The 23,242-nt window shown below is 37.5% G+C and overlaps 1 protein-coding gene across 9 annotated transcripts in view; it reads right to left on the reverse strand.

The window, feature by feature from the left end:
- The window catches only part of LOC122414958 (ankyrin repeat domain-containing protein 13D), an 83,605-nt gene that overhangs the window by 29,769 nt on the left and 30,594 nt on the right, over positions 1 to 23,242 (reverse strand). For all 9 annotated transcript variants that reach the window (XM_043426663.1, XM_043426666.1, XM_043426668.1 and 6 more), the window contains one exon: positions 10,029 to 10,251. In XM_043426663.1, coding sequence (XP_043282598.1) covers positions 10,029 to 10,251 — 223 coding nt within the window. The remainder of the gene's footprint in view (positions 1 to 10,028; positions 10,252 to 23,242) is intronic.

Consider the following 23,242-nt stretch of genomic DNA (forward strand, 5'->3'; position numbering starts at 1 on the left):
CCTCTGCTTTACCCCGCTCTTTAATTACTCTCGCGCGCTCAGCCATTTTTCGTGCTGCTTCAGCTTCATTACTAACCTTTCTCAGCGTTAATGAGAAATGAAGATGAACATTTTGAAGTATAAGAATTCCCCTTTCGGAATCGTTTTAGCAAATTGAAATCGGATCATCTTAATGCGGGGAAGGGCTGCGGGAAAATTGCATAGAAAAAAGTTCAAGTGGCCACAGATTCAAAATTATGCATCGGACAGTGCGTGCTTTTCATACAGATGAAGTTTATGTTAATAACTAATACTGGCCGGAGGATCTACAATACAACTTAAAAAATTACCCAGATATTAATTTTTAAAAAATTGCATTTTCGCTAGTTTTTAGCGATTTTCTCCTAAACTAACGGTCTGATCGAGTTGTTCGACTTCTCATTTTCTTCGTATTTCCAATATTTATCTCGTATTCTCCAATATTCTCTCGTATTCTCCAATATTTATCTGTTGACACCATTACGATTAACCTGATAGTTTTTATTTTATAAGCAAAAAACTAAAAAAAAACAGCAATTATGTGTAAATATGTTAATAACAAAGCTGTAAATAAGATACTCGAGTAGATGACAGGTTACTATATCATATGGAGCTATACCTCAAACAATGGCGCAGCTGGATTTCTTCTAACACTTTTCACATGAAAAAATGTTTGTAGGTTGGCCTATATAGCCTGACACACACTCTTACATTTATTTTTATTATTACTCTTTCACTTTTATGTTTTATAGAGCAGAGCTGAATGATTTTCTTTATTTTTTATTAAATCCACGTTTGATTGATATAATTTATTGAATAAATTGATTGATAGAAATAAAAACATAAGTCCAAGACGCGGCGGTAAGATTTTTAGTTTGTGCAGAGCCAAAAACGGAAATAAAAAAAAAAACATTTGTAAAAAGCAAAGTACTCTTGGATTACTGTCCGAAAGGTCAGAGCATCCGGGACCTATGTAACATCCCATAGAAATAAATTTAATAATTAATTTTTCGAGTAATTGTTCGTAACACAGGAGATATAATTTTGATTCTTTATTAATATTTTACGGTACAACGTGAAGCGTGACCGAATTAGCAGGCGTGCGGAAAAATTAAAATAAATCACGAACAGGGAATTAAATTAATCGAAAAGATTTTTTATTTTACAAACAGAATACGTTGTTTTGGAAATTCATTTTTAAAAATTTCACACAGAAAATCGCATCGTTTTTTTTGGGTCTTTTGAGTTTTCTCCCGCTAGATTCGTAAGACAACGTGTACAAATATAAAAATAGAAAGTAAAATAACACCGGAACACAAAAAAAATTGGTAAGTACCTGGAACCGGACCCATCAATCTCTACGTATTTTGGCCCGCTGAATCCGAATCCGGGGTCAAATTGGCCAATATACCTGCAAAATTTTGAGTAAATTACAAAAAACAGCAAAAATGGTCGAAAATTGCTGTTAAAAGCATGATAAAAGTTGTCTTAGTTTTGAATCGGGGGTATTTTTTATGTAATTTGAAGCACCGAATCTGAATCTAGAGTCACATTGGCTGATAATACCCGCGAAATTTTGAGTAAATTTCAAAAATCGCTAAAAATGGATCAAAATCGCTATGATGGGTATGGGAAGACATATATTGATGCGCACTTTTTGTATTTTGATGCGCTGAAAAGGAAACAGGGCGTCTATTTAATTTGTACGTGTCCAAAATTTTGCTTCCATGGAAGAAACCGGCTAAAATTGATCTACGAATTCCGAGAAACTCAATCCGAATCCGGTGGCTAGTAGTCCCCATCGCGCATACTACTTCCGCCGAAGATCGTGAAAAATATCAAAAAAATAGGAAAGACGTCAAAAAATAATTTTTAAATGTTTTAAACATGGATAATTCATCTTAAACTGTACACAATAAAAAAGATCTATACATTCTGTATTCAATAAACTAGAAACTGGGGAAAATTGTATGAAAAATTTGAATATAAAACTGTCGCAGGCATGATTGTTTTTTGGTTTGAATTCCGCTTAATTGATTTTTTTTCATTTTCTGCAAGCAATATGAGAAGAGAAAAATCTTCTTCGATCTTAAACCGTCCTTCTCTGGTAACGGATTTTTTTCTCTTCGAACAACCAATGCAGCAAGTTTTCTCTTTCTCTTTCTATCTTCTCTTGTTATTTGTCTCTTTAGCGCCCAGTAAAAATTTGATATCATATTGATATCCCACCTTCCCTGATACCGATATTCAATTTCGCCGATGCCTTGATGAAATCTTCCTCCTTGTTTTTCATTTAAATCTCCAAGATTTTCAGGAAAGTAGTCGAGGTGGGAGTGTAGAAAGTGTAGTTTGAGATTCATTAAGCGACCCAAGTTTCTAAAATTTTTCAACAACTCTTCAACTAAATTTTGGTAATTCTCACTTTTTTTTTGAAATTTTGCCAAGCTGCCTTTTTCAGTATCATTCATTGTTTTTCTAAAACTTTCTTCCCCAAATAAACTACGAGTTTGTGGTCCACTGAGTTCCATTAATGCCTGGACCTGTCATTGTTACCGACCGTTCGAGTTGCCGCATATGATTTGAGCGCAGCCGAACGATTTTCAGACTGGTCTGTCACCAAAAATGTTTAACCCGATTGACAACGTAACCTGCAGAAAATCTGACAGTGTTGAGACTGTGCGACTGCAGCGGTGTGATCACGTTGTCAAGCAACGACAATAATTGGAAGAACGAGCCAACGAAGAAAAGAAATATATGAAATAAAAATGATGACCATTCACCATTTACATTGACCATGGAAAAAATTCCATCTAATATTTCAATAGAATCTCGATAGAATATTTGTATAGATTTCTATAGAATCTCAGTAAAATTTCTTTATAATTTCAATCGAACTTGTATAGTTCCCATATAGAATCTCCATGTCATTTTTATAAATACATAATATCTATTGATATAATATTATTATGGAATACTTATAGAATCTCTTTTGAATTTCCATATAATTTCCATATAATTTCCTAGAATCTGTAAGGAATTTTTATATGGAATCTGAAGATATGTTAGGTGAAAACCTGGTGCGTCGAAAGACGCGTCTGGATAAGCGCATCGTTGAGAAAGATAACCTCACAGAGTTTAACTCGGCGTGAGGGTGCCTCGAACTAGCTTTTAAATCCTGCTAACGTATTCAGAGCATCCGACGATGCCCGGCGAAAATTTGGCCTGTTACATAGCCAAAATAACCTGGTGCATCGACGGAAGCGTGTCATCAAGAAAAACGACCTCGCAGAGGTTAAACTCTGCGACAATGTGCCTCGAACGAACTTTCAAATGTTCCAGACATATCCAGGGTGTCCCACGGTGCTATGTAAAAATTTGACTAGTAACATAACTATTACAATGTGGTGCACCCATGGATAAGTCTGGCAAAGCCCATCATCGAGGAAGACAACCTCGAGAAATCGAACTCGGCGAAGAGTCCCTCGAACGAACTTTCGAATTTTTCAAACGCATCCAGAGTGTCCGACAAAGCTAGGTAAAAACTTGATGCTCATCATAGCCAAAACAAGCTGGTATGTCGATGGATGCGTCTTGATAAAAGCATCGTCAAGAGAGATAACCTCACAGAGTTCAACTCGGCATAAGGGGCCCTCGAATTAACTTTCAAATCTTGTTAATGCATCCAGAGTATCCAACGATGTCAGGCGAAAATTTGGCCTGTTACAAAGCCTAAATAGCTTGGTGCATTGACGGATGCGTCTGGATAAGCGCATCCTCTAGGGAAAGAATCTCGCAGTTTTCGCACTCTGTGCCAGGGTGCCGCGAACGAACTTTCCAAATTTCCAGACATATCCCCGGTGTTCGACGATGCCAGGCGGATATTTGACTCGTTTTGTGATCAAAAAATTCTGGTGCATCGATGGATACGTCTGGAAAATTTGGGACTTCGTTCGAGGCCTCCTTTCGCAGATTTCGAACTCTGGGAGACTCGTTTCCTGGAGAATGCGCTTATCCAGACAATCCATCGACGCACAAGGTTATTTTGGCTATGTAGTGAGCCAAATGTTCGCCAGGCATCGTCGGACACCGTGGAAGTGTCTGGCAAATAGAAAAGTTCGTTCGCGGCGCCTTTTCGCAGAGTTCGAACAATTTGAGGTTATCATCCTCGCTGTTACACTTACCCAGACGTATCCATCGATACACAAGGTTCTTTTAGTTATATAACAAGTCAAATTTGTACCGAGCATCGTCAGATACCAGAGATACGTCTGGAAAATTCAAAAGATCATTCGAAGCACCTTTTTGCCGAACTCGAACTGTTCAAGGTCGTTTTCCTAGACGATGCGCTTTCCCAGACGTATCTATCGATACATCGGATTGTATGGGCTATAAATGAGCCAAATGTTTGCCTGACATCGTCGAACGCCGGGGATATGTCTAGAAATTTGAAAAGTTCGTTTGCGGCACCCTTTTTCAGAGTATGAACTCTTCGAGGTTATTTTCCTTGCTGTTACACTTACCTAAACGTGTCCATCGATACACAAGGTTATTTTACTTGTATAGAAAGTCAAATTTTTACCTGGCATCGCCCGACATCGAGGATTTGTCTGAAATTTTAAAAAGTTCGTTCGCGGCACCCTGGCACAGAGTGCGAAAACTGCGAAATTCTTTCCCTAGAGGATGCGCTTATCAAGACGCATCCATCGACATACCAGCTTGTTTTGGCTATGATGAGCAACAATTTTTTACCTAGCTTTGTCGGACACTCTGGATGCGTTTGAAAAATTTGAAAGTTCGTTCGAGGGACTCTTCGCCGAGTTCGATTTCTCGAGGTTGTCTTCCTCGACGATGGGCTTTGCCAGACTTATCCATCGGTATACCACATTGTAATAGTTATGTTACTAGTCAAATTTTCACATGGCACCGTCGGACATCCTGGATATGTCTGGAAATTTGAAAAGTTCGATCGCGGCACCCTGGCACAGCGTTCGAACTCTGCGAGATTCTTTCCCTGGAGGATGCGCTTCCGTCGATGCACCAGGTTATTTTGGCTATGTAACAGGCCAAATTTTCGCCGGGCATCGTCGGATGCTCTGCATACATTAGCAAGATTTAAAAGTTAGTTCGAGGCACCCTTACGCCGAGTTAAACTCTGTGAGGTTATCTTTCTCGATGATGCGCTTATCCAGACGCCACTTTCGACGCACCAGGTTTGCACCTAACATATCTTCAGATTCCATATAAAAATTCCATACAGATTCTAAGAAATTATATGGAAATTCAAAAGAGATTCTATAAGTATTCCATAATAATATTATATCAATAGATATTATGTATTTATAAAAATAACATGGAGATTCTATATGGGAACTATGCAAGTTCGATTGAAATTATAGAGAAATTTTACTGAGATTCTATAGAAATCTATACAAATATTCTATCGAGATTCTATTGAAATATTAGATGGAATTTTTTCCATGGTCAATGTAAATGGTGAATGGTCATCATTTTTATTTCATATATTTCTTTTCTTCGTTGGCTCGTTCTTCCAATTATTGTCGTTGCTTGACAACGTGATCACACCGCTGCAGTCGCACAGTCTCAACACTGTCAGATTTTCTGCAGGTTACGTTGTCAATCGGGTTAAACATTTTTGGTGACAGGCCAGTCTGGAAATCGTTCGGCTGCGCTCAAATCATATGCTGCAACTCGAACGGTCGGTAACAATGACAGGTCCAGGCATTAATGGAACTCAGTGTCCATCAAATATACCGTCCTTTAATTTCGCGTCACTAATCGCGGGAAACTTTTCTCCCGAATACTGGAAACAATCGCCATCTTTGTCCAAAAAACTTTGACATATTGCTCAGCAATTGTTTACAAACGACGAAGAGCATTCATTGGTGTAGTGTTCAGATGTAAAAGGCTAGATGGATAAATTCAATCCGAACATATACATAAACAATAAATGGTGTTGCGTGAAGATCTGGTGTTGGTGGGAAAATAAATGACGCAATGCAGGTCGGTGTAAAATGTGTAAAAAGATGGTTCTTTATTTGATGGTGATGATGAAAAGAACAATAAAGGAATATCCCGACAATGAATAATTGGTCCGAAGATTAGCCCGGTGAGAAGTAACAAGTGAGAAGTGACTCGGTCGTCGTTGTCGAACACACGTTCGACAATGCCGAAAGACAGCCGACGCGTGCTCGCGCTTGCCCGAAAGATAATCCCGAAATATATGAGGAATCCTTTGTAAAAGGGTCCCGAAAACCGTGTTCCATTGTAGTCGCTAATATCCTGAATGCGATGAGCACAATATTTTTAGAAGGAGAACCCGAAATTAGAGAGATGTGGTCGAAAAGAAATATAAAGACTACGGAGCACGTCAGCACGCTGTATGAGCGGATCAAAGACTAATGAATCAATATGGAGATCGATGAAGACGCGCCGTGGGCATGCGCCACACGTCACGTCGATCGCGCCCGAATTGCGTATCCAGTACGTGCTGACCCCCCGCGAGAGCGTGAGAGCACGAAAAGCCCATTGTCTCATGTTTCCCGAATTCCCGAGCCCGCGAGCTAGCGACACCCGCGGTGGGGCGAGCGCTCAATCCCGAGAGTGCTCGCCGGCACCGTAACCTCGCTAATTCCTGAACAAATGGAGAGTCTTCATTGATTCGTTAAAAAGAAGTCTCAAAACCGTTCTACTCCACAACGGAAACACATATGCTTCTATTCCAATAGCTCACTCGACTGAGCTGAAAGAAAATTACAAAAATTTATAAATGGTATTGGAGAAAATGAAGTATTCGGAACATCCAGGCAAATTTATGGCGATCTCAAAATTGCAATGTTACTCTTTAATCGGGTTCCACAAAAAATCCCTGCTCTTTATGTTTGTGGGACAGTAGAGAGAGGAAAAAACACTATGTTCAAAAAGGGTAGGCAACAAGAACAAACTCCGATCTAGGCCGTAATATCATACAAACATCATTGATCGATCCTTCGAAATATCTGCTATCACCACTCCACATTATGCTTGGTCTTATAAAGCAGTATGTCAAAGCTCTGGACAAAGATGGTGATTGTTTCCAGTATTTGGGAGAAAAGTTTCCCGCGATTAGTGATGCGAAATTAAAGGACGGTATATTTGATGGATCACAAACTCGTAGTTTATTTGGAGACGAAAGTTTTAGAAAAACAATGAATGATACTGAAAAAGGCAGCTTGGCAAAGTTTCAAAAACGTTTCTCAGAACTTTTTGAGAAATAAAAATAGTGAGAATTACTAAAATTTAGTTGAAGAGTTGTTGAAAAATTTTAGAAACGTGAGTCGCTTAATGAATCTCAAACTACACCTTCTACACTCCCACCTCGACTACTTTCCTGAAAACCTTGGAGATTTAAATGAAAAACAAGGAGGAAGATTTCATCAAGGTATCGGCGAAATTGAATATCGGTATCAGGGAAGGTGGGATATCAATATGATACCAAATTTTTGCTGGGCGCTAAAGAGACAAATAACAAGAGAAGATAGAAAGAGAAAAAGAAACCTGCTGCATTGGTTGTTCGAAGAGAAAAAAATCCGTTACCAGAGAAGGACGGTTTAAGATCGAAGAAGATTGACTCTTCTCATATTGCTTGCAGAAAATGAAAAAAAAATCAATTAAGCGGAATTCAAACCAAAAAACAATCACGTCTGCGATAGTTTTATACTCAAGTTTTTCATACAATTTTCTCCAGTTTCTAGTTTATTGAGAACAGAATGTATAGATCTTTTTTATTGTGTACAGTTTAAGATGAATTATCCATGTTTAAAACATTTAAAAACTATTTTTTGACGTCTTTCCTATTTTTTTGATATTTTTCACGATCTTCGGCGGAAGTATGCGCGATGGGGACTACTAGCCACCGGATTCGGATTGAGTTTCTCGGAATTCGTAGATCAATTTTAGCCGGTTTCTTCCATGAAAGCAAAATTTTGGACACGTACAAATTAAATAGACGCCCTGTTTCCTTTTCAGCGCATCAAAATACAAAAAGTGCGCATCAATATATGTCTTCCCATACCCATCATAGCGATTTTGATCCATTTTTAGCGATTTTTGAAATTTACTCAAAATTTCGCGGGTATATCAGTCAATCTGACGCCAGATTCAGATTCGGTGCTTCAAATTACATAAAAAACACCCCCGATTCAAAACGAAGACAACTTTTATCATGCTTTTAACAGCAATTTTCGACTATTTTTGCTGTTTTTTGGAATTTACCGAAAATTTTAGGAGTGTATTAGCCGATCTGACTCCAGATTCAGCTTCAGCGCATCAAATTACATAAAAAATACTCCCAAGTAAGTTCAAAGACAACTTTCATCATGCCTTTAACAGCGATTTTCCGCCATTCTTTCGGTTTTTTGTAATTTACTCAAAATTTTGCAGGTATATTGGCCAATTTGACCCCGGATTCGGATTCAGTGGGACAAAATACGTAGAGATTGATGGGTCCGGTTCTAGGTACTGTAACGGGACAGCCTTACCCCCTGGCACGATTTCTGGTTTGACAGTAGAGGGCTACGGAGGGAGCGTTCTCGCGTCAGCGGAGCATCGTCCGTACGACAATAAGGCTCCCAAACTTTCCTTCATCCTCGTTATTCCTACCAAAATTGTATAAAAACAAAGTAATAATGGAGCCTATCATTCCTCGATAACGAGAAGATTGCTTATCGCAGTACGCCTTAGCGGAGACTATGCCCGATCGCGTAGCGATAAAGCAATGATGAGTACTAGATGCTCCTTTACCGGACGAAAGTATCCGTTCTTGAATATCAAGTTCGAGCCAAGCTCCTCGCATAGCAAGATGGGGAAATCGGAAGGCTTTACCGACTGCTGGCAAAATTCGCCGGTCAGTGCACGAACCTGCACACTGACACCTCCCCTACGTGAGAGAAGAGGATCTAAAAAATCCTAAGTTCCGATATTCGGGAAATTGACTACCTCCCAAATATCGAAACGTTTCAGTACTTACTACTTTTTTTTGTGTGACGGTGTAATTGCTGAATATCAGCGAGCGTGATCGCGAATGTCACATTAAAAACAAATCGCAAATAAAATTGTCTTGTAAAAATCGCGTTAAATTGAATAAGTTCAAATTGTTAAATTTTTGAAAAGACAAATTCCGCGTTCTCGCGTTTCTATCATACCTGCTCCTTTTTATTAAGGTAGCTTGAACCGACGCGTGATGATATTCGGTCAGGTCAGCAAGAGCGTTACGTTCAATACATTATATGTAACTTCCGGGGAAACGATGACACGGAGTTGAAAAAACAGGTACGGTTAAATGGAATATCGGACTAACTTTTCGTGCCTTGAAAATAATCATTTACAGTAACGATTCAGAGTTATTAATGATTATAATAACAAATTTTTCGAAAAATTGAGCACAAAAAATGTAAGGCTTCGGAATCATGGTAACAGCGTAGATGGCACAAGCGCTTCCTACCTTAGCGACATTTTTTTTCCCGGACCAATGTCCAAGCGATCGAGAAATAAACACTTTCATTTGGAGGTTAGAAACGGGGCGCGTATATGATAGCTGTGCGACACTGCTGCCAACCCAAGCATATTATCATGGGGCATTATTTACATTGTTGCCAGTTCGTCTTGCAATAATTGATCTTTAACAAATTATCGAAAATAATGCCATAAACTATTAGAAATAATTCATGTAATCATTACTTTGTCAAAAATGTATATTCTTTTAAACTAATGTGGATTTTTTTTCTCGAAAAATTACATCAAATATGACGATAATTTGACGACAAGTAGTTGGTAAAACTTCATTGGTTTCGTGCGTAAGCGTAGACCGCCCCTCTCCTGCTTCACCCTCGACGATCACAACTACCGTAATCTTCAGTTTTATCGAATTTCTTATGTGATGTGTTGCCAATCAAATTGGAATGCGTTCGTTTTGTTGTTGGACATATGAAGGTAAAAATTTTTGAAATACGTACGCTGCTAGCCCCCCCAGCGTTCTCCGGCTGCTGATCGGCTATTCCTAAAAATGATTGTAATGGTGTCCTCGGAGCTCTTGCACGAGCTTTATCCGTGTCGGACAAATGTTCAAGGCGCGTTTTAGTAACAACTTCGACGTTACTAGCGCTGAATACTTTACACTCGTGGCCGTTTATTGCTTCGCTCTTATCAGAGCGCCTTCCCCACAGGCCTGTTTTGTTCCTGCAATTCACATAAATTGGTAACTAGCATTTGCTATTTCTCGAATATTTTATTTTCAAATGAATATTCGGATAAACTTCCGAATACCAGTTACCTCCGATTGGCTTTAAATTTGGTACAGACCTTGTATTTGACATGACAAGAGACCCTGTAAAAGGTTTTGATGCGTCGCAATATTTATCGAAATATTTCAATTTGAAAATCGATAATTCACTAAAATTTATTGGTACGGTTAACGAGACTACCACGGCTACCACAACATTAACTACGAAACGCACGCACACACACGCACACACGCACACACGCGCGCGGGCACTGAGGACGTAACCCACGAAAAAAATAGACTTCATTTGAAAGACTTGGAAAAGAAAAAAAAGAGATATTATTAGATGAATTTATGATCAATTCAAAATTTCGATAGTCCATCTCGGTGGGCTTCGTGTTCCCCATTGTTCACGTTCCAATCCTATACGGGTAAAAACCGACTTTAAAACTGAAATATCTCGGCAAATATTACGATGCGCCAAAAATCCTTTCGCGGGTTTCTTGTGATGTCAAATACAAGGTCTGTGCCAATTTTGAAGCCAATCGGAGGTAACCGGTATTCGGAAGTACAGCCGAATATTCTACTCGATTCGAATTTCGATTGACGCAGTAATGTGTTTTTTTACAAATGATTCACGCGCGAGCCTGACGATGAGCATGAAGCCACAGGTGGCGGTATTTTGAACTAAGAACGACCCAAAAAACGACTCATTTCTATGCATATTGTTAGTGAAATTTCGTAATAAACATCCGAGATTGAACTAATCATCCGACTTTATCTAAGCACTGTGACGTGGTAATTTTGCGCCCGTCGCATAATAGATAATAAGTCCCGTCTTTTTGCCCTGCGGACAGAAAATTGGCACGATACGAGACAGGAGCGTCTTTCGTCATCGACGAAGTTCTCTCGAGCAAATCCAAAAGGGCTAAACGCTAGCGTATTTATCGATTATTTATTAATTTTGAAGAAATTGTCTTCACCGACATACTTATTATATTGATGTGAAAATATCCCTAGCAACCTATCCTTCTTCTGTCTCTGTTTATAAATTCATTCCATTTTCATTCTGCTTCGAAAGTAAAAAACGACCCAATTGTAATTTGATTAAATAAACATTTTCCTTTATTATCGTACACCCGTAGTGAAGTTATTCATAACCACTGAGTTTCAGCAGGTTATGGGCCCACCCAGTGATAGTATGTGATAAATAATTCTTGAGAGAATTAAATTTAAAAATAAAAATATAGTGAAGTGATTTTCCGCCTTGTGCAAAAGTGAAAATAAACCACATAAAATAAAATGGAAAATGAACTTGCGAAAGTTACTAAGCTGGTAGGCAAAGAGGCCTGGGCTATTTGGAAGTTTCAAATACGAGTGATTTTAAATTCACATGGTGCATTAGAAGTTGTTTTGGGAACGAGTGAAAAACCAGTCATCAATGCATTAGCAAGTGACGCTGAGCAAAATGCGTATCAAAACAAACTAACATCATGGAAAAAACTAGATGCAACAGCTCAAAAACTGATCGTCACAACTATCGGGGTGCAGCCGACATTGCATATAATAAATTGCATGTCTGCAGCAGAAATGTGGAAGAAACTATCATCTATCTACGAACAGAAGTCTGAAGCGAGTGTTCACATGATTCAGCAAGAGTGGTACAATGCCAAGAAATAGAAATCGGTTGACATCTCAACTCATATCGCCGAGCTAGAGGATACAGCACATCGACTTAAATTAATGGGTGAGGAAATTTCTGATTCAATGATAACGAAAATACTAATGACTTTACCCGAGAATTTTCGATATTTTGTGAGTGCATGGGAATCGGCGTCAGCGGGAGAACGCACGATTGACAATTTGAATGTGAGACTTGTGACTGAAGAGTCAAGGATTATAATACAAGAGGATAAGAATGGAAATGCCTTAACGTCGAATGTCCAGTGAGGAAAATTCAACAAGTGAGGTCGTGGTGGTAGATCGAGAAGAGCATCGAACGGATCATTGAAAACAGGTAAATGCTACGTTTGTGGAGAGGAAGGACATTGGGCCAAAGAGTGCCCGCAGAGGAAAGGAGACAATGGTTCAGCAGAATTAAGGGTCAACAAAATGTCGGGGAAGAAACCCTGTGGAGAAGATCTTGTGAGCGTAACTCTTCAATCTGCATCATCGCATACTATGAGAAATGCGAAAAATGCAGGATGGGTCATGGACTCGGGAGCCAGCAATTATATGTGTTGTCATAGAGACTGGTTTATCACGTACGAAGTTTTCGATCATCCTACACTTGTATGTATAGGTGATGGGGGCAGCATTGAGGCTTTGGGAAAAGGTTGCATCAATGTTGATATGTTCAACGGGGAAATCTGAAAACAGAATCATCTCGTTGACATACTGTATGTATACCAAGATTGAAATACAATCTATTCTCAGTTGGTGCGGCACTCGACAAAGGACTCAAGATGCAATCGACTAGCACAACTTGTAAAATAACAAGAAATGGAAACAACATCGCGACGGGAATACGTCAAGGAAAACTCTATATCATGAAGTTCAAAATCGAGAAACAACAAGCTTACGTGAGCTCAACAGACACGCTAACAAATAGGAATTCACAAGCATATGTGAGCTCAATGAATACGCTACAAAATTGGCATGAGAGACTAGCCCATCAAAATTTCCGTCACGTGAGACAAATTCTCAAGAAATTCAAAATAAACATTAATGAAGCAAAAGATCCATTCTGTGAGACATGCACCATCGGGAAAATGTATCGCCTACCTTTTCCTGAAAGCACGTCAAAATCTGAGAGTATCGGCGAAATTATACATGCCGACCTTTGTGGTCACATGCCTACAAAATCCATTGGAGTATAGAGATACTTTCTATTGATAAAGAATGACTACTCACATTATCGTGAAGAGTATTTTCTCGAAAACAAAATGGAAACTAAGAACTATGTAGAAACATTCTTTAAGAAGGCGAAGAAACATTGTTCAGGAGGTATCACGATATTCCGAACGGACGATGGACTTGAATTTGTCAACAGTGAAATGAAAAAGTTGACAGATAAACTTGGAATTAGACATCAACGCACAGTTGTGTACACCTCGGAGCAAAATGGTTCTGTTGAAAGAGACAATCATACTCTGAAGGAAGCAGGGAGGATGCTTATGCTTGCAAGAAATTTAGGCACGGAATTCTGGGCAGAAGCAATCAACACAACTGTAGATACCTTGAATCTGACCGGGACAAGCAGCATTAAATATGTGACACCATCAGAATTATGGTTTGGAAAAGAACCAGATGTGACAAATCTTCATGTTTTTGGTGAAGAAGTATTCACACATGTGGCAAAAGAAAAGCGTCGAGCATTTGATGCGAATGCGAAGAAAGGATATTTTATAGGCTATGGAAAAGAAACTAAAGGATATCGTGTATGGTACCCTGATAACAATAAAATCGAGATTGTGAAAGATGTTTTTTCAAGAAAATTTGACGGAGAAATTACAAAAGAAGTACGGGAAGACAACGAGGTATCTGTAAACGAGGAAAACGAACAAGAAGACTCCGAGAACAACGGAAACGTGATTGAAGAAGGAGATGAACAAGAAATCGCTCAACAAGAAAACGACGATAATGAAAATGATGAAAATGAATAAAACGCACTAGAGATCGAACCAATTGAGATTCCTGTTGAACCCATAGAAGAAATGGAAGAAATAAATCGCAACGAAGAAAGAGAAAATCAAAACGAAGTTTATAGTCTTAGAGACAGTGGAACACTAAGACTTCCAGAGAGATACCGTGACTTTATTAATAACTTGTTCATAGCTGAAAATGAGAAGCCTCTTTCGTATCGTGATGCCACTAAAAGTAAAGAAGCAAAATTATGGAAGAAAGCAATGGATGAAGAATTTGAATCTTTAACTCGAAATAATGTATGGGAACTAGTGGAAATACTTGCAATCTACATAGATGATGGACTTATTGTTTCACAGAATCAAATGTTGATTGATAAACTCATTAAGGACCTTAAGACAGAATTCGAAATAACGCACAACGATGCAAATCTATTTTTGGGCATGCAAATAGAGGGCGTCGGATGGTTTGATTTTTTTGCATCAAGGAACTTATGCGAAAAGGATTCTGGAGGGATTCAAAATGGAAGAAGCAAATTCGGTAACCATTCCAACTGACCCGCACCAAGAATTGAGTTCTATTTTGCAAACGGGAGAAGAAAATTAATTGACAAATGCTCCATACCGTGAAGCCGTTGGAAGTCTGATATTACATTCACGGTGCATCAAGCACGTCGATATCTTGAAAATCCAAGAAAAATACATTGGAAAGCAGTAAAGCGGATCATCAAATATCTTAAGGGCATCATTGAATATGGAATACATTTCAAATGCGGCAAGAAAAAGCAATTACTTGCGTATAGCGATGTAGACTACGCTGAAGAAATGGAAACACGATTATCTACTACGGGATTCGTTCTCAAATTCGCTGCGGGAATAATCTCATGGAGTTCACAAAAGCAAAAATCTATTGCTCTATCAACAATGGAATCAGAGTACAGGGCTGCTTGTCAAACAGCAAAAGAAATAGAATGGGTGAAGTCCCTCATTAAGGAAATTCTAAACATCAAGGAAATTCAAACGACACTTTTTATAGATAATCAGAGTACGATATGCCTATTAAAGAATCCTGCGTTTCACAAACGAACAAAACATATTGATGTTCAATCAAGAGACTCGGTAGAGTCTCGGGACAAGTACATTGACAACCCTGTCGTCTGCTGGCCTGAGGCTCTCGCCGAGACTATATTTTCTCTGAATAAAACGATTCGCGGTGGTGGGGGTAAAATTGGCATGTGATTTTCGTTAATTGCAAAGCTCATGAGTTATGTACGGCTTTGAAAATTGAACTTTTAGCTAATTAAGAAGTTCTCTGTCGAATGAGTCCAAAATCAGCATGCTCGGTGTCGTAATTTCTGAGAAAAAACTTTGCACGGGCTTAAGATTATGCAAAAGTTACTAACACATTCAGGATTTTACGTATCTGTATACGCGTACTCCAACCGCTACAAACATAGGCCTCTTGGCCCCCATGATCACCAATCCCTGGTGAGAGAAATTTTGTTGCAACCAATGAAGAGTGAGAGAATTTTTGGGCCAATGATATTCAAGAAAAAGAGCAAGGAAGTTTGGCGAAAAGCTAAGGAGCTCGAGAGCTCGAAAGTACTCGAAAGTCACCAGCTGAAGTTTCACGTCATGTTGACATTTGGGGTTATGATGTTATGAAGTGCGTGCGGGAAAATAAAAATAATTTTCACGTCATCTAACGAAGTGCATATTGATATTTATTTTGTTAAAACTTGTGGAATACTAAACCGGTATAAAAGCGGCCGCGTAAATGTAGACTGTGATCTGTGTGTGAAAATAAAAAATATAAAAAAATGCGCGATGCATATGTCAACGAAACTTTTCAAGATTTCATTATTTCGTTCGATTGGAAATAAGTGTCAACTGAGATAATCTTTCAATTAAACCAGAGCGCGCGGAATATTGTGCAGCGTAAATATATCATCAGTTGCGTGATTATATATCATGTGTAATAATGTAGGTTATATATACGAGTGCCCTTTGATAGCTGTGTGGTAATAACGAACCGGCCGGGGTTTGATGTTACGAAGTGCGGGACAAATGTAACAAACGTTCGCATAGTTAGTGAATAATATAAATAAGGCAAATCAGATTATCAAAAATAGGTCTGGAAGTTGTAAGGAAAAATGTTCGTTAACCTAAAACGTCAAATTTTCTTTTTGCGATATGAAATATTATGGTTGATAATTAATAAATCAAGAACACACGGAACTGTTAGTGTATAATGTGAGAAACTCCAATCGAATAAATGTTTTCTAATTTATTTCTTGTGTCAACATTATTTTTGAATATTCCCATATTTTGTTTCCTATTGAGTTTGGCTCTGCTCTTTCCGATCCTTGTTTTGACTCCATCGGTTTGCAGCGGATCGATACATATTATTAATGGGTTGCCTAATATGTGTCCTATGATTTTCTACTATTTCTTCATGCTGATTGTGGTAACGTGATTCAAGAGGTTTCCAATTATGATCATCAATCGCACATTTTGTACAACAGATTCTCAAAACAGTTTCTGGTGTTGATATAAGTGTAGTTATTCTTTTTCCACCTGGTCTGTCGAGTAATAAATTTTGAAACTTGTTCCAAAAAGTCTTTGGATGCTTTTTTTGCTGATAATATGAAAAGTTGAATCTTCGTTATGCGGTAGGCAAACACAAACATTGACAACAATACTTATGAAATGACGTGTATGTTGAGTATTCCTATTCTGCAAACTGCAAATGTGGAATTATTGGTGAAAACATTCATTACGATAAGTCTACAGTTGCTCAGTTTTTGATGCGATTAAGTATAATACCTGCCAACATCATGGAAACCTACAGAATTTCTGAATGTTATGTGCGCTATGTCATTTTAATGTAACATCATGACTTCTAACAACTTTTCACTCTAATACTATAGATTTGGATCATTGAAATACAGCAAAAATCTGCAAACCATAAAATTTATATACTGTGCCATTCATTTTATTTTTTGACTCGCACCGTAACATATATATGAAGTGAAAAATTCATTATAAAAGTCTTCAGTTGCTCATTTATGGATGGATTTGAAATTGCTGTCTTCCAAACTCATTGCGCAGATACATTGAATCGCAGCAGATACCTGCGAACTTGGAAATTTCTGTGGATAAGTATATGTGCTAAGTATCACCCCCTATCTTTGATTATGGTAATATGTAATGGAACTTTGTTCAGCAAGTTGTAAAGTATTTCTTTTCAAATAGTATTAAAGTTTGTATTACTGCGGTATGGAGCGAATACCTTCAAACTTTGATATTTTTGTGTCGCAGCATGTGTGCCAATTATTTAAATTTTTTACTCCAACCGTAACATGTAATTTCAAAAATTCATCACAAAAGTTTTCAGCTTTACTAATTATCTTAATTTTCCTTTTTCTAAATTCTATGCTAAATTTCTGAATTTCCTAATTTATTTCTAAATTATCCTGAAATGAAATTGTTTTTCTCCAAAACCAATGCAGATACCTCAAACGTCTTTGAATTCCGTTGCTCTGTTGAATTAAGTACGCTCAGTTTTTTTTTGCTTCTTTGAGTTCTGACATAATAAATGTTTCCGGGTTCCTTTTTTCAGCAACTATCAAACTGTAAATAATTGGATCTCCGCGGCCACTTGCAAACTTTGGAAATATATTTCATCGGGGGCATGTTTTGGATGACACGAAAATGTCTAGATTCAGAATGAAAAAACGACATTTAAAAATGGCCAATTCAGTTGGATTCGTTTTGTCTTGAATTTGATCTATCTTTTTTCTTTTCCTGTCTTTTCACTAACGTTATAAGCCGGAAATCATGTCTCAGCTCGCAACACGCATTGCTACATGCTCTTGTGTTACCAATGGATAAAACATATTAGAAGACAAGGAGAAAAATCACCAAAGTCCAAGAACAAACCTCTATCGAAATATTTCCAGTACAATTTTGACGAAATTTAGGTCTTTTTTCGTGGAAACCAACGTTATAAGCCGAAAATCATATCACGACCTACAACCTGCTTTTCACCGTGCTCTTTGGTTCCTAATTGACAAAACATATTAGGGTACAAGGAAAAAAAACGCCAAAGTCCAAGAACAGACCTGTGACGAAATATTTCCAGTAAAATTTTGACGCAAAATAGGTCCTTTTTCGTGGAAACCAGCGTTATAAGCCGAAAATCATATCCCGGTCTCCAACCCGCTTGCGACCGTGCGCTTGGGTTTCTAATTGACAAAACATATCAGAGTACAAAGAAAAAAATTGACAAAGTCCAAGGACAGACCCTTGACGAAATATTTTCAGTACTATTTTGATGAAAAATAGGTCTTTTTTTCGTGAAAACCAACGTTATAAGACGAAAATCATAAATAATCCATAGAAATTCAAACTAAAATCCTATAGTCAACTGAACATAAATAAGGAACTTTTCAGAAAAAAGACGTGATATCAAACCATAAACTTCCCCTAGGAAAAAAAAGGTTGGGACAAGTACATTGATGGTCCCTCGTTTGCTGATAATTCCATCCATGAAAAAAACTTTAAAAATATTTTCTTTTTAAATTGTCAAAAAAATGATTTTATAAAAAAAAATACAGAACAATTCGAAAAAATTTTCACAAATCTTGAAAAAACATTATCTGTAAAAAAAACTAATCTGTATCTATTTTTTAAAGTGTCAAAAGAATCAAATAACAAGTAAAAAATAAAAAACCGAAAAATCGCGCTTGAAATCATTTTGGAAACCGATGCCTCATTCTTCTTATTTGATTCGAATAGCTAAATCAATTGAAAAAAATTCCATCTAATTTACGTGCAGCATTAAAATTTATTATATGAATTCGAGGCCAAGTATTTTCTAATGAATTGAAAAAAGTTACCACTTGAGTTACGTGCAGCACTAAAATTTATGATATCAATCGAAGGACAAGTAATTTATGAGTAACTCCAAATTTCAACATTATGGAATTGTTCTAAGAAGCTTTTAAATCCAAAAAAATCATATGCAAGCTAGTCATTTCTTACTCTATGGTGGCAAAGACTTATAAGAAAATCGATTCTTTTCAGACTTTCAGGAGCTTCTGATATTATTCACAATATTCGACGTCGATTGGATCGATACAAATTATGTTTAAATATGAGTTAAAAGTACTTGTCCGGCCCATCACTTTCCATTAAAATTGTTTATTCAAATAAAAATCAGGGCTTCTCTAGAACTGATCGAGCACAAATATTCATGCAGAGCGAATTTAGAGAGTTATCTTCAAGTAATATTCCCTTAATTGCACTAATTGAATAAGAATGGAAACGAATTGTCCTGTACTATACAAGGGATGTTATTGTGCATCGATAAATAAAAACCATTTTGCACATTAAATATGTTCAACCTTCCAAAAATAACTCCCCAGTTGGTATTGGAATGACGGCAATTTTTACTTCTCACTTTTTCCAGCGAACGAATTTCATTCGGTATAACTAACCTATACTATTATTAAGAATATTAAACTAATAATAAATCGCATGTCAATAAATTTTTAACTGGATTCTGCGTACAATTTCGTTTTTTTATGATTGATTTTTATTTGAATGAATAGTGATGGGCCGGACAAGTACTTTTAACTCATATTTAAACATAATTTGTATCGATCCAATCGACGTCGAATATTGTGAATAATATCAGAAGCTCCTGAAAGTCTGAAAAGAATCGATTTTCTTATAAGTCTTTGCCACCATAGAGTAAGAAATGACTAGCTTGCATATGATTTTTTTGGATTTAAAAGCTTCTTAGAACAATTCCATAATGTTGAAATTTGGAGTTACTCATAAATTACTTGTCCTTCGATTGATATCATAAATTTTAGTGCTGCACGTAACTCAAGTGGTAACTTTTTTCAATTCATTAGAAAATACTTGGCCTCGAATTCATATAATAAATTTTAATGCTGCACGTAAATTAGATGGAATTTTTTTCAATTGATTTAGCTATTCGAATCAAATAAGAAGAATGAGGCATCGGTTTCCAAAATGATTTCAAGCGCGATTTTTCGGTTTTTTATTTTTTACTTGTTATTTGATTCTTTTGACACTTTAAAAAATAGATACAGATTAGTTTTTTTTACAGATAATGTTTTTTCAAGATTTGTGAAAATTTTTTCGAATTGTTCTGTATTTTTTTTTATAAAATCATTTTTTTGACAATTTAAAAAGAAAATATTTTTAAAGTTTTTTTCATGGATGGATATCATTATGTGCGAGAAAAGTACGAGGCCAAAGAGTTTTCTCGGTGGAGTATGTTACGTCAAAAGAGCAACAGGCGGATATTTTAACAAAGCCTCTACCTCGCCAATAATTTCAACATAATCGTGAAGGATTGGGGATATGTGAGAATAAAAATAAACTGAATAGCAAGAAAGATATCAACAATAGTAGATAAAGTCAAAGCAGGAGTGTTGGAGAAATTGTCTTTACCGACATACTTATTATATTGATGTGAAAACATCCCTAGCAACCTATCCTTCTTCTGTCTCTGTTTATAAATTCATTCAATTTTCATTCTGCTTCGAGAGTCAAAAACGACCCAACTGTAATTTGATTAAATAAACATTTTCCTTTATTATCGCACATCCGTAGTGAAATTATTCATAACCACGGAGTTTCAACAATTAATTTTATTTTGAATTATTTTTATTGTTGTATAAGCAAACGGCAGTTGCCACCAAAATATCATCGAAAATTCGTCGGCGTGAAAAAAGTCATCAGTCTGAAGATCCAGAAATTCAACTAGCGAAATTAAAGGTCGGAACTAATCATCGGAATGGCCGCTCAACGAAACAAGAAAAAGTCGCTTAGCGTAATTTAGAAATTGTCGCTAGCGAGTCGTCAAATTGGAAATATATCGTTGAGGTCAGGTCAGCAAGCGCTCTCAAAAATTATATAAGCACGGTTGAGATTCTCACGAGTAAGGCTCAGGGTGGGGGTTGTGGCGACTAGCAGGACGCGACTCGGAACCAGTCGCAGATGTCGCCACTCAACACGGATGATCCAAACATCAGATTTGATCAGCGAGCGCCGAGACAGAGGAGTCGGGGAATGGAGAGGGAAAAAGAGGAGCGTTGTTGTGTGTAGACTGGGGGACGGGAAAGTCAATAAAAAAGATTCTTAATTCCTAATTACACGTCTATCAATTATTTACGATAGCGTCGATCATAATCATTCACGAATAATAAGTGACAAATCGTGGGCACCACAATTGGCGACGAGGATTTCAAACTTCTTTTTTTTGCCGTGAAGGGAAACCTCGTTAATATGGGTTAGTTGGCCGAGAGTCACCAAGAGGAAAGGCGTCGTTAACAGAGGTTTGTTGGGCTGAGAGCTATGAAAATAGACGGAAACTGAACATTTGTTCTTTTCTGTGATAGAGGGCTGAGAGCACCGAATCAAGCACGAGTCTTGCATTCACTCGACGTCGTGGGCTGAGAGCCGTCTAAGGAAATGCTGGCTGTGAGCCGCACTTTTGATTTCGAAATATACATATAGGTAAACCTATCTTAACGCATACAATATATGCACAAAAAATGGGGGAGTTGAATGACTATCCTAACTTAAAATTTAGTTGCTGAATTTTTTTTTCTTCTCTTTTCTTTTAGAAAAAAAAGAAGGAAAACAAAATGAGCGAGAAAACGGGAATACCACCATTCTTGTGTGAAAATATTGACAAAGCTCTTATTAGAATAGAGTGGGAGAGATGGCTTAGATCGGTAAATTTGTATCTTGAGGTAGAAGGCATAACCACTAATGCGAAAAAGCGAAATCAACTCTTACATCTAGGGGGCACACAATTACAAGATGTCGCGTATGATTTACCGGGGGCTATTGTGGAGTCAACCAACGATAACGACGTTTTTACGATTCTCACCACGAAGTTGACAGAGCATTTTTCTCCTAAACAAAACTCTACTTTCGAACGACACGCTTTTAGAAATCTGAAGCCTGACGAAGGAGAAACTTTTAATAAGTTCGTGCTCAAAGTTAGAAATCAAGCAAAGCGTTGTTCATTCGGGAAAACTGAAATCGAGGCATTAGAAATTAACGTAAAGGACAAGATTATTGACAGCTGGGCACCGACAGATTTAAAGAAAAAAATTCTCGAAAAAGAGCACACGCTAGAGGAGGTTATAAATCTATGTCGAGTTCATGAACAAATATCCAACCAATCGAAGGTCATGGATTCCAGTAACGCGACTACGATGAATGCCACTGTGCCGTTTTCAACTTCAGTCAATAAGATAAATTTTTCAAATAAATGTTCACGCTGCGGTAGGCCTAGGCATAGCGATGCGCAAACTTGTCCAGCAAAGAACGCAAAATGTCATAAATGCAATTTTCAAGGACACTTCGCTATATGTTGCAAAACTCCCGATATTAACGAAAAAAGGAAGTTTTTTACACCTAAAAACCGTGAGCCGAGCTCAAAACGTTTCAAGAGAGTAAACCAAATCGATGACGATGACCGGAAGTCGGATTCCGAAAATGAAATTCGAGAATTTGATTGCTTCAAAATTAACATCAGAGATTCAGAAATCAACCACTCTGAAGACCATCCTGACGATATCATTGTATGTCAAGTAGGTGGCGTAACGGTGAAACTCCTCATAGATTCAGGATGCAAAGTCAACATATTGAAAGGTAAAGATTGGGAGATTTTATTAAAAAAAAGAGCTACCATTTGTGATATAAACAGAGAACCTTCCGATGTTTTGAGATCGTATGCATCTAAAAGTCCACTAGATATCAAAATGAGGTTTTTAACCACGATAAATCTACCGGACGGACAGGAGGTCATAGCGCCATTTTATGTTGTCAGCGCTGGAGACATCTCGATAATTGGAAAAACCACTGCAAAACAACTGGGTATTTTAAAACTGGGCCTAGGAGTTAACAAAATAGAAAAAATAGCCCCATTTCCAAAAATTAAGAATGTCATCGTGAAGTTATCAATAGACCCCAAAGTAAAACCAGTTCAACAACCAATGCGGAGAATCCCAGTTGCTGTTGAAAAACAAGTCGAAGAGAAACTAGATAAGGCACTGGAACTCGACATTATTGAAAAAGTTACCGGGCCGAGTGCATGGATATCGCCAATGGTCATTGCATTCAAATCATCAGGAGAAATAAGAATATGTATTGACATGCGTAGAGCAAACCAAGCTATTTTAAGAGAACACTACCCGATTCCGACATTTGATTCTTTCATGCCCAGGTTAAAAAAAGCTAAGGTTTACTC

Source organism: Venturia canescens, chromosome 8 (assembly GCF_019457755.1).
Source record: "Venturia canescens isolate UGA chromosome 8, ASM1945775v1, whole genome shotgun sequence".
Lineage (NCBI taxonomy): Eukaryota > Metazoa > Arthropoda > Insecta > Hymenoptera > Ichneumonidae > Venturia > Venturia canescens.